Source organism: Actinia tenebrosa, unplaced genomic scaffold, assembly GCF_029948245.1.
Source record: "Actinia tenebrosa isolate PJP-AT-01 unplaced genomic scaffold, QUT_ActTen_1.0 PGA_scaffold7__59_contigs__length_16204524, whole genome shotgun sequence".
In the NCBI taxonomy this organism is placed as follows: Eukaryota; Metazoa; Cnidaria; class Anthozoa; order Actiniaria; family Actiniidae; genus Actinia; species Actinia tenebrosa.
This window is the reverse complement of record NW_028292584.1, coordinates 363,219-375,849: the sequence shown is the minus strand read 5'-3', so window position 1 is coordinate 375,849 and position 12,631 is coordinate 363,219. Positions and strand designations below refer to the sequence as shown.

At 36.1% G+C, this 12,631-nt stretch overlaps 1 protein-coding gene across 3 annotated transcripts; it reads right to left on the bottom strand.

The window, feature by feature from the left end:
- Positions 1-9,929: 9,929 nt before the first annotated feature.
- Positions 9,930-12,631, bottom strand: LOC148905281 (uncharacterized). Of its 3 annotated transcripts, XR_016121764.1 has the most exons (5): positions 11,653-12,631; positions 11,215-11,566; positions 10,764-11,072; positions 10,536-10,622; positions 9,930-10,235 (listed from the first exon to the last, which is right to left on the bottom strand). XR_016121764.1 is itself a non-coding variant. In XM_089040412.1 (3 exons), exons 1-3 carry the CDS (start codon positions 11,540-11,542, stop codon positions 10,591-10,593), a joined length of 669 nt encoding a protein of 222 aa, XP_088896538.1. In that variant the 5' UTR covers positions 11,543-12,631; the 3' UTR covers positions 10,527-10,590. The 3 variants fall into 3 exon arrangements, 1 of the variants encoding a protein (XP_088896538.1); XR_016121763.1 differs by having other exon boundaries at positions 11,215-12,631; XM_089040412.1 differs by lacking the exon at positions 9,930-10,235 and having other exon boundaries at positions 10,527-10,622; positions 11,215-12,631.

Below are 12,631 nucleotides of genomic sequence, written 5' to 3'. Positions count from 1 at the left end.
CGTTTTATTTAGTTCTTCACAGAATTGTGCAAACTGAGCTAAGATTATATCTACATTTGTAGTTACCATTTTAAATTCATCTGTGTCGTGTAGTTTGTTTAAAAACTCCATTCACAAATGAATAATCCAAGGCACGTTTCCGATTAGAATGACCACAGTAAATCCGTGAAACTTTAGTAATACTAAATAGCACAATTTCATGCAAATGCCATTGTTTTCTTTTCATTAACTAGCACTATTTTGTACTATTTAGTAATTAGTGTTTCACGGATTTACTGTGATTTCAAAACATGACTTACAATAATAAACTGAATCTTTGACCCTCGATAGAAACGCATGAGTGAGTTTGACTGTAAAAATTGATAATAATGATCATAAAACTAAGTATTTTTACTATGTAAAGATTTGGAAAAGATACATTTGGATATTTTAGTACGTCTGGTTATTTTGGGCTTCTCTACCAATAGCAGTCGAGAAATGACTATAAAAGTATTGCTCAATATATCCATTAAGACTCATTAATAATACGATGCCACATTTTTTGTTTTGGTCTTTATTATTGATACTAACTAATCATCAAAGAGTAAAAAGACTATTTTTTCTCTATCTTGCGCCTCGCCAAAAACAGATTAGTAGTTGAAAAATGACTGAAACTATAGATTAATAAGTCACGTGACTTGAACTATTGACGTGCATGAAGTCACGATTGTCGATTGGGAAATTTGAAAACTACTAGAAGTAGGAGCGGGCTAGCAGTTGTTAGTAGTGTAGTAGTATTTATATTAGTATGAAGGTGTGGATGGGGTTAAATGCCTTCATCTCTAACTGACAATTGGCCTAAAAATAATAGTTAACTGACAAATGACCTAACAGTAGTTAACAGTCCGACTGATATTTCATTAGTTTTGGTCAATATTATCGTCAGTGCTTGTGAAATTTTTAACAGTTAACTGACAATTGGCATAAAAATGAGTAGTTAACTGACAATTTGGTACCCCCATCCATACCCCCTAGTAAATAGTAGTATTAGTAAAAGTGATAATAGTGACAATAGTAGAGTGACCACAGTAGAGTGACCACAGTAGAGTGACCACAGTAAATCCGTGAAACTTTAGTACTGTATATTGTGCTTTTACGATTGTACATTTTCAAAAACAAAAAAGTGAATTTATCCTTGAATGTGTTCTCTATTCAAACATCTTGGTCGATATGTTTGCATGTGGTTGTACCATTTTATGCATTTCTGTGGATCTTCATAGGCCCTCACAAGACGCTATCTGACTTCATTTGGAATTTGGTTTCTTTGTTGAACCATTGCAATATCCAAAAAAGAGGGATTAAAAAACTCAGAACTGACTTGATATTTATACCTAACGGCGCTTTGTTTGTACGGAGTCATATTCACGGCTTGTAAAAAAATGAAAAGACAGTTAAAATCCTTCAATTCCTAGTGGAAAATATACTTATAATTGTATTGCGTAAATAAATGTCCAAAACGCTGTTGAATGTGTGTTGTGGTTTATTGTCTGCACCAAAACGCTGATGAAAGTTTGAAAACGTTAATGAACCCACGCAAACATATTCATGATTGTCAAATTCAATGCTAATTTTCTTAATGAAAGTTCCATCGCACTATTGAGACTCCGTTCGCCTTATTGTATGCCTGTTCGCTCTAATGACAATGCTTCTTCGCTTCAATGAATATTCCTTTGCGGTTAATGAACAGCAAAAGGTGTAATACTAAATAGCACAATTTCATGCACATTCCATTGTTTTCCTATTGTTTAACTAGCACTATTTTGTGCTATTTAGTAATTAGTGTTTCACGGATTTACTGTGGTCACTCTACTGTTTACACTCTAGTACTATTAGTAATAGTAATAGGAGTAGTAGTAGGTGGGGTTTTTAATAGTAAACAGCAATAGCAAACAAACAAACTAAAAAAACGTTCCACGAACCTTGCCCATTTTTAAATACTATGAAACGAACATCCGCTTTCCTCATGTCGTGGGAAAATAGACGGTTTCCAATATAGGTTGAATTGAAAACAGAAACCCCACTAACAGGAAAACATTCGCGATATATTTTAAAACTAGTTAAAGCCGATATCGCCATCGAATGACGCATTTACAAAATATTTCTATCTATCTATCTAAAAATTAAAAAATAAAAAGTTCTAAATGCATGCATAATATGCAACTAGTTTTACTCGTTGTTAAACCTAATGTATACCCAAGATAAATAAGTAGAAACTATTCTGGATATTCAGTCTATAACTAACGAATCTGCCTATAATGTCATTTAAAGATATTGGGTCAGTTGTAGCAGAGCATAGTAGCCAATATTTAAGAGCAGCACATGTTTTGAAGGAGCTAGCTTAGGTGCAGAGAACGATACACTTGACCTAGGCCTTCTAGAAAGAAACCACATGTATGAAGTACATTCCAATATCGAGGCTTGCACTTTGTGTTTTTTGATGTAACAAGCTTTATTGTATTCTGGGTTAGGATTTTTGTTTAGTAGGAAATTGTTTACCTCCAAACTTATTGTTCTCGGCTATTTTTTTTATCGTGTTCATGCCTCGGGTGCCTTGCAACATCAAAAAAGAGCCAAGAAAGCTATTAGAGCTCGATAAGCTGCGACTTTGTGAGTTATAGCAAAACTGTATTTCTTTAGACCCGATGCAAACATGGCCGCTATTGAATTCCAGAAATAAATAATGCTACGATTAAAAATAATAAAAAAAAAAAAAAATGTAAACACATAAATATATAAATATACACTCGATTGCAGAAACGTTGTAGTATACATTTATACATTTATACAAATACCTAATGAGATGCATATTGCAATTTTACTTTTTTAACCCTCAAAACCTATTGATTTATAATCTGTAGGATGTAAAACACAAAAATAAACTTCATAACTTCTCAAGAGTTTAATATTTTTATCTCAAACTTTCTAGCTTTGTTGAGTTTATTCTAAATGTGGGGCTTAATTAAAATAATGAAGTGTTGGCCATAGAGTGCAAACAATATAACCGTGAAACTTTAGTAATACTAAATAGCACAATTTCATGCAAATTCCATTGTTTTCTATTGTTTAACTAGCACTAAGTTGTACTATTTAGTAATTAGTGTTTCACGGATTAATTGTTTGCACTCTATAGAGTGAAGGCATTTAACCCGTGAAATAAAAAATACTAGTCAACGTGTAATAATCAAATAGACACAAAAGAAAACAATAGAATTAAGGTCTACTAATGCGTATTAGTCTAAAATCTATTGCATGGGTTTAGTGACTTCACTCTATCATTATGAAAATGTCAAACATACTTATTCCAAGTCATGCTAATTGTCTGTAATTTAAGTTAAGTTTCAACTTGAAATTCAGTCTAGTAAAATACATGCTATTAACGTTTGATAAAATCAATGTCTACTCGTCAATGAAGCAACGTTGTTTACGATCTTTGCATATTTTAAGGGTCCAACCACATGACTCAAAATCCCGCGAGATATAGATAACAATGAAACAAGACTCGAGCAGATAATGAAGAATGCTTTGATATTACCAACCAACATGTAGGCTATCACGTAACATGTACCTCAAGAATATTGCATATATATATATATATATAATATAAAAAAACTGAAAGTTTAATAGCAACAAACAAGACTATATCAAGGAATGATTGATATTCAAATGTCATGTTTTTTCCCCTTTTCAGTAGCGTAAAGAGAGAGCGTAAATCAGTCGTGCCTATCCACTCGAGCAAATGGAGTGACATTTAACACACTCTATCCTTCTCTCGCGTCACTAAAAATTCCAATTCAAGTGTTTTTTAAACCATTTGCATCCAATGAATGATGATGTAGCCAAGCAGATCGGAACAGTAAGACGTCTCGCGTCACTCAATAATAAACTTTATCCGCATACGTGAGTCAAGGGATTTATGTAAGAAATAAGATGGCAGTCAAGTCACGGACATATTACGAACCCTTGGTATTATGGACACTAGGTTACTCGTACAGTAACCTGTTCAATACGAACACCTTAGTATTACGGACACTAGTAGACTATAGGTTACTCGTACATTTAGAGTGCAAACAATTAATCCGTGAAACACTTATTACTAAATAGTACAAAAAAGTGCTAATTAAACAATAGAAAACAATGGAATTTGCATGAAATTGTGCCATTTGGTATTACTAAAGTTTCACGGTTATATTGTTTGCATTCTAACACGCTTTAATATACCTATTTCAAAAAAAGTTGTCGGTCAGAGAACTGAAATCTGAGACCAACATGAATCGTGGGCTGTAAGCTATGAATTGTTTGGTGTCTCTAATTCGTTGTTCACAACTATTTCAACTGAATACCAACAACATTTCTTTGTCTCTATCCTAATCTCGCGTCACTAAAAATTCCAATTCCAGTGTTTTTTAAACCATTTGCATTTAATGAATGGGAATGTAGCCAACCAGATCGGAACAGTAAGTCGTCTCGTCACTCAATAATGAACTTTATCCGCATACGTGAGTCAAAGGATTTATGTAAAAAAATAAGATGGCAGTCAAGTCACGGACATATTACGAACGCCTTGGTATTACGGACACTAGACTACTCTTACATTAAATCTGTTTAATACGAACACCTTGGTTTTACGGACACTAGGCTACTCTTACATTAAATCTGTTTAATACGAACGCCTTGGTATTACGGACACTAGGCTACTCTTACATTAAACCTGTTTAATACGAACACCTTGGTATTACGGACACTAGGTTACTCTTACATTAACCTGTTTAATACGAACATCTTGGTATTACGGACACTAAGCTACTCTTACAGTAACCTGTTTAATACGAACACCTTGGTATTACAGACACTAGGCTACTCTTACAGTAACCTGTTTAATACGAACACCTTGGTATTACACTAGGTTACTCTTACATTAACCTGTTTAATACGAACATCTTGGTATTACGGACACTAGGCTACTCTTACATTAACCTGTTTAATACGAACACCTTGGTACTACGGACACTAGGTTAGTCTTACAGTAACCTGTTTAATACGAACACCTTGGTATTACACTAGGTTACTCGTACATTAACATGCTTTAATACACCTATTTAAAAAACGTTGTCGGTCAGAGAACTGAAATCTGAGACCAACAATTCGTTGTTTACAGCAAGTTCAATTAATACTGACCAATAATATTTGTTTTTCTCTGATTGAATTAATGTTAATTAGACGTTTTGAACATTTACCAATAGCATTAATCATTTTTACCTGTGACGTGACGGTTAAAGTATAATAATCAAAAGAAAATAGTAATAAGAGCTTAAGTATCTATATACATCCAAGTGCTTAAGTGCGAAGTGTGAGAATTGCGTAAATTGCGTGGAGTGTGCGAAGTGTGCGAAGTGTGCGAAGTGTGCGAAGTGTGCGAAGTGTGCGAAGTGTGCGAAGTGTGCGAAGTGTGCGAAGTGTGCGAAGTGTGCGAAGTGTGCGAAGTGTGCGAAGTGTGCGAAGTATGCGAAGTATGCGAAGTGTGCGAAGTGTGCGAAGTGTGCGAAGTGTGGGAAGTGTGCGAAGTGTGCGAAGTGTGCGAAGTGTGCGAAGTGTGCGAAGTGTGCGAAGGTGTAAAGTGGGAAGAGTTTGTGAATGCACGAATTGTGAGAAGTTTGTGAAGTGTGCGCGAAGTCTACGAAATGTGGGAAGTGTGGGAAGTGCGTGAAGTGTGCGAAGTGTGCGAAGTATGCGAAGTTTGTGAAGTGGGAGGAGTTTGTGAATGCACGAAGTGGAAGAATTTTGTGAAGTGTGTTTAGTCTACGAAATGTGGGAAGCGTTCGAAATTTGGAAATGCGTGAAGTGTGAGAAGTGTGTAAAACGTAGGAAGTGTGGGAAGTGCGTGAAATGTGGGAAGTGTGGTAAGTGTTGGAAGTGCGTGAAGTATGAAAAGTGTGCGTGAAATGTGGAAGTGTGGGAAGTGTAGGAAGTATAGGAACTCCGTGAAATAAGGGAAGTGTGGGAACAAGTACTGAGATTTACATGATCGCAAGCCATTTGATAAAAATCATATCATGACGAACGAGAAGCGATCCTATTGGCTATACGATTTTCTTCACTAGTGAAGAACATCGTATCAGCAGTGTGATTGGCTATGCGATATATTTCACTAGTGAAAAACATCGTATCGAGTTTTCCCGCGCTTCATGCAGAAAGTGTCAGCTTGCTTTTGAGTGTTTGTTGTCAAAAGTTCTTAAACATGGCAGGTTGTTGTTCAAGATTTGCTCAAATCGACTCAATCACTGAGTTTATCGAGAGCCAGGAAAACGAAAACACTAGAAAACTCCTACGCGAATTTTTACAAACGAAAGGAGAGACGAGGGCTATAGAACAGATTGATGCGAAAGAACTATGAACCAAGCTTTCTACGGGCTTTTATAGTTAGTTTTGAACGATATCTAAAGAAGAAAAGAAATGGGGTAAGCATCATCAAAGACGCTGACTTTGAACAGACACGAAAGGCTTTGCAATCAAAGCAACGAGAACTCAAACAGAAAGTAAAAGGAAATCTACCTAATAAATTTTTCTTTCAACTCCAAATTGAAAAAAATCTTTACTTGTAATATCTCAGTACTTATAAAAGTATTCGCTCGAGGACTCGCTCGCTCGTTTGATTCTTCACGACTCGTGAATAAAAACCGTTGCTTACTTTCAATCACGTGACTTTTTGGAGTTGACTAGGGAGCAAACAAGCGGTTGACTGAGGGGCAACTAGCGGATGCTAAGTCAAAACATATCAAAATAAGTCCTCAAACTATTGTATTTGACTATTTTCACGACATCAAACCAGAAAACAAGAGATCACCAAAACAACCTCCAGGATTCTACAAGCCATTAAAAAAGAGCTATTACCGGAAGTGACGTCTATTGATAGCAACCTATAGGCGACTTGCACTAAGAGGTCACGTGATCAAATTGGCCATTGTGGCTGGCATTCTACAGGTTTGTAGCTATGCGAGAATGAAAAAAAAGATGGCGATTCGGGACGTTTTTTTTTTGGTGATAAAAGGTAAGTCAGCTTACTAAATAACGATAAAAATCCCCTTTTCTTGCAAGAAATATATTCTTTGTAGGTATCTAAAGTATAGTTTTGCTATTAACTCGGCAAGAAGAAAAAATATTGTATTGTATGAAACGTCAGTTGTTCACTGCACTGAAAAATTCGTTGAATTCAGTCAAAAGGAATAGCAAAAATCTTCAATTAGTAGGCAAAAAAAAAAAGTCTTTGGTGAGAAGGTTTGCAAAAGGGTAAAGTGAAATGCAGTAATATACACTATTTTGTACAAAATAGCAGCAAAAAAAAACAACAAAAAACAAAAAAAAACAAAAAAACAACAACAACAACAACAAACAAACAAACAAACAAAAAAAGCCTTGCGATTCTACAATAAACCTTTGGATTTGTTTCACGGATATATGAAATTCACTTTAAATTAGTATTAGATAATAGTTATACCGTTATTGTACAGTAGTTTCACATCTTATTATTTCAATGCTTTTATAAATTCAGTTTTAAGTGTTACAGGAAAAGGAAACAGGAATTGCGTCCTACTTGACATCCTCCCTCTATTGTAATACTAAAAATAAAACAATTACAAAGCAACTATTTGAAAATGAATTTTATTGTAAAATATACTGAAATTCTTGAATCTAATTCTATAATATCAAAGGAAATGTCCTATGAGATCGGGACTAGTTATAAAAGAAATAATATACACACGACATGAATTAAAATAAGTATTAAAATAAGTTACTGAGGTGTCTCAGTGATAAGGCGGTAGTTTCTGATAATGGTGACTATATAGATTCTAAATGGCATCATGAAGGACAACAGCGTCATGAATTCTGATATACGATTAGACTAAACAGTTTTCTCTGCAACTTGTCTGACAACAGCGTTTCGACACAAGTTGCAAGAGTGTCTACACGGTGCAACGAGAAACTCAATCATTGCCAAAAATAGAAACGAATTCTACTTTTTGCACCGATTGGCAGCTGCAACTTGTCTCGCGAGATTTTTTTCAAAGTGCGCTGTAGGTTACACGCTGCAATGCTCCATGAAACTTGTGACGCAACCCAGTTGCGAGACAAGTTGCAAAGCAAATTGCTCCATGTAATCGCGCCATTAATCTCCACATAACTAGAAAGACTTTTTTGCAACGTTTTTTCAAAGTGCACTGTAGGCTACACGCTGCGATGATCCATGCTAGTGAGGTAACGAGGGTGCTATTCTACCAGTCGAATATTGGGCAAAAGACTTGAATGCTGAGAAAGGAATCGTTGAACTGATAAAGTTTATATATATATTTGTTATTTTATTTTCATTTTTTTTTTCCCGCGAGCGCAGGGACACCAAGACGCAAAAATGTTTCTGCTGTGCGGAATGGAAGTATGGGAACAATTTCCCCCAAATTTTCCTGATTCAGCCAAGAAAGTCAACATTCTAAAAGTTCGTTACTTAACAACGCTCGCTTTTCTCTTTTCAAAACAAGATGGCGGACGAGGAGGTGACGAAAAAAAGTCAAAGGTCATTTGAGAGTACGCATGCGCTAACCGATGTTTAGTAAACATTTTCCCTATGTTCCCTGACAGTTTTGCCACCTTTGGAAACATTTAAGGAAACATGTTTCCTCGTTTAGACAGGATCTAAGTCAAGCCCAGATGAACGAGGCTAGAAGTGATAAAAAAATAAATATTCCAATTGGAATTGAAATCAATTGATGAACCCTTTCGTACCCAAGTAGCCCTACAGGGCCTACCAGTAATTATTATATGGCAAGGTAATTTCACGCGCTATGATTGGTCAATTTGCGGTCCATAACTTACGGTACGGACCGAAAAATGAAATGGTTCACTGAGTGTACGTACTTATGATCTTTTAAAACATTCAAATCTTTATCAAAAAAATATATTTCTGGATGAAAATCGTCGGAAAACCTTCAATAAATAATTAAAGATAACTGAAAGTCACTGGCATTTAATGTAAAACTTATCAAACAAGCGACAACTCTTTCATACAAGCGAAACTCTTTCGATCAAGGCTCTACACGGCACTAGTTGAGCGATTTTGAACGACTAGAAAAAACTAGAAAAACTAACTATGCTAAAGCTAAAACTATGTCAAACTACGAACTAAAGGGTGGTGAACAGCGGCTAATTCAGTAAATGAAATAAAGATAGGTTTATCGTAGAATTAACGTAAATTTGTTATTTCAAACAGGATTCAGAATAACTTTGCATATTCCAAAACCCGTGTTGGCGTCAAATTCAAAGAATTTTTAAATAACTTTGCCAACTTTGCGGCAAAAATGAATTGAATACCATTTGCTTTTACTGAAAAGTTTAAAAAAAGGCAATTTATTTACTTTTTAATGCTTTTACTCAATGAATAGTAATGGGACATCCTAAGAAAGAAGTTTCTAGTTTTGCCCAATTGGAAATTTTTGATAATTATATCGGCAAATTTATACTCTAGGATACCTTCCCCTTACTTGAGCTCAAAAAACGCGTGACACACGTAAATACATTACTTGTTTAATTCAGTGACTTCAAAATACCTCAGAGATGATCAGGAATTCCTGACCACTTTTTACAGAACACCATCTCGACTAACGGCTCTGTATTTTGCCTCAGAGATGATCAGGAATTCCTGACCACTTTTTACAGAACACCAGCCCTACTAGCGGCTCTGTATTTTGCCTCAAATTTGATCAGGAATTCCTGAACACTTTTTACAAAACACCATCTCGACTAGTGGCTCTGTATTTTGCCTCAGATGTGATCAGGAATTCCTGACCACTTTTTACATAACACCATCTCGACTAGCGGCTCTGTATTTTGCCTCAGAGATGATCAGGAATTCCTGACCACTTTTTACAGAACACCATCACTACTAGCGGCTCTGTTTTTTGCCTCAGAGATGATCAGGAATTCCTGACCACTTTTTACAGAACACCATCTCGACTAGCGGCTCTGTTTTTTGCCTCAGAGATGATCAGGAATTCCTGACCATTTTTCACAAAACACCATCTCGACTAGCGGCTCTGTATTTGCAGAATTTGTAATAATATATATGGCCTTCAAAGTTGCTATGCGTCCAGCATTCTTCGTTATGACAAATAGTTGCCATTTCTTCTCTTTGGCAATCCTTAGTAGTTCACCTGAAAATGCATTAAAAAAAATAGCGCATCTCAGGTTTCAGTCGTCTTAAGGGATGAACCATTCGATATTTTACGGGAATATTTGAATTTTTGGCTGCTCGATATTTTTTTCGTGGCCTCACGTATTGTAAGATTTCTAAGCGATTTCTACTTTTTGAAGTTAACCAACCACCATACAAATCACGTATACTATTCCATTACTCAAACATTGTTTGGCGGAGCATTTGTTTTAACCTACTAGCCTACGCTATTAAACTATTAAACTACTATTAAAGCTATTAAACTACTTAGTTTACGTACCTTATCTTGAGGCGTGAGTTCATGACTGAACTGGTCCATGTTATTGTGTGCCTGATCACAGTTTTATCGCTGCGTTGGTGAGCATTTCTTCAACGAAAAAGATACAAATAGAAAAACATTATTGCTTTATCATGATTCTCTCAGTCTTTCTCATCTTTTACTTTAACCGTCAATCATACTCTTACATTTAGCCATTAATTTATGTATTTATAGTAAATGAATCCATACCTCTAAACAAGATGTCATCCACCGATTTGAGTGGGTACAAATCTTGATGCTCCTCGTTGAGTTCTGCCATAGCCACGCGCCGATGGTTTCCGCCAATAACGACCTCCAATTCATAAGAATCAATGTTCTCAGCTTCGAAATCTTCTATTCTGTGGAGCCCCTTTACCACGACTATTAACGGCTTTTGGCCAGGAACAGGGTTGTTGAGCATCTGCTCTTTCAGCTGCTTCACAATAACGTGGTCAACGCCACGTAACTCGTATTCCGCTCTCGGTGCTGTTAAAGAGCTTGTTAACACTTTGGTGGTCACTACAATGACAAGCACAAAAATAAAATAATAAAAATGAATAACGCCCCCATTTTAAAAAAAAGATGTCGTAAGTACCAAAAGCGTATAAGAACCCAGTGTCCTAGTGTAACGTAATATTGCACCTTTTTTTTTGGAACTTACCGTCAACTTTAATGGCAAATTTAAGGAAAGTGGATAACTGCTCGGGAATCTGCTGATCTGCTGTTTCTACTTCAGATAAATGTGCTAGGGCTGTAGGGAGATTAGCACTCGGTGAGACAGGCAGATCATTCCTTGGCTCGACAGATAGTTCAGCGCTTTTTTGCCTAGTTTCGCGGCGCACTCTCTTTGCTTGTGGTCCTTTGCTTAGGCTTCCTAATGGTGTTGTCGGCATTGCACTTTCAAGCACCTCGATCCCTAAGATGGCTGAAGCCTTTGCCGCAAAATCTTTTCCATCTGGCCAAGGTTCACATAGCGTTATATCTAGCATCCTGTAGCCATTTTAGCAGTTAAACTATGACAACAAAAAAAAGATCGAATATATAAAATTACTGAATGATGTCCAAATCTATGAAGTAGTTATTCAATGACCTTTCCTACCTTATGACTTTTGTGTAGCAGAAGCTTAACAGTGAAGGATTTTGCCCAAGCACTGCCCTTTTTAGTTCTTAGGTTGTTCTTTAGTACCTGAATGTAAAATGTAAGGGCTCTCATTCTGCACGAAATGTCTGCTGATGAAGCCATGTTGAAATACAACTGTAAGCGGTACTGAGTACGGAGAGACTAACTCGTGGATTATATATTTTAGGTCAGAACGAAGAAATGACCTTTATGTAAGTAATAAGCAATTAGCATGTCCAGAATAGCCACAGGACATGTATCTGGACTCTATCAAATGCACACCATGAACTCATGACCTTCACTAAGGGTTTTACAAACTAAAAAGGTAAATTTCGACATACTGCAAAAAGATATCCTCTGCTGAACAAAAACTGTCCATGTTTGATATATTATTGTATAAAATATTAACTAAAATATTTTTCAAACGATGATGCCAAAAAATCATTTAGTATTCCTAGCTGTATGTCATCTTTCATCTATGCCCTTTTGACAGTTTCTGGAGATCTTCTTTATCAGGAAGACGTTGAAAAACTCATTGTGTGTGTCCTGTCACGTGCAAATTTTGGCGGCATTTTGATTTGCAAATAACATAACAATCAACGGTTCTTTGTGTAACTGAACGTTTCGTCAAATTTAGTCTTCGATCACCATGAATGAAGACAAAGCACATTCGTCGCCTCAGAAAAGACAAAAAATTATAGAAACTAGTAATGATTTGGTAATGAGTTCGTTTACTGATCTCCATTGAATAATTTACACCAAGATAAAAGCATCCCTAACGACAGCAGCTTCAGTAAGGCCGGATCGCCAGTGAAGACGGTGACTAAGAATACAGTTTTTTACATCCCTTCTGACAGCAGCTTTGTTAATGAATCGCCTATTGAGAAGTCTTGTTCCAGCCTCAAGAATATTCCTACGGATAGCAGCTTTGGAGATGATTCGTTTGACATAGTAGGTA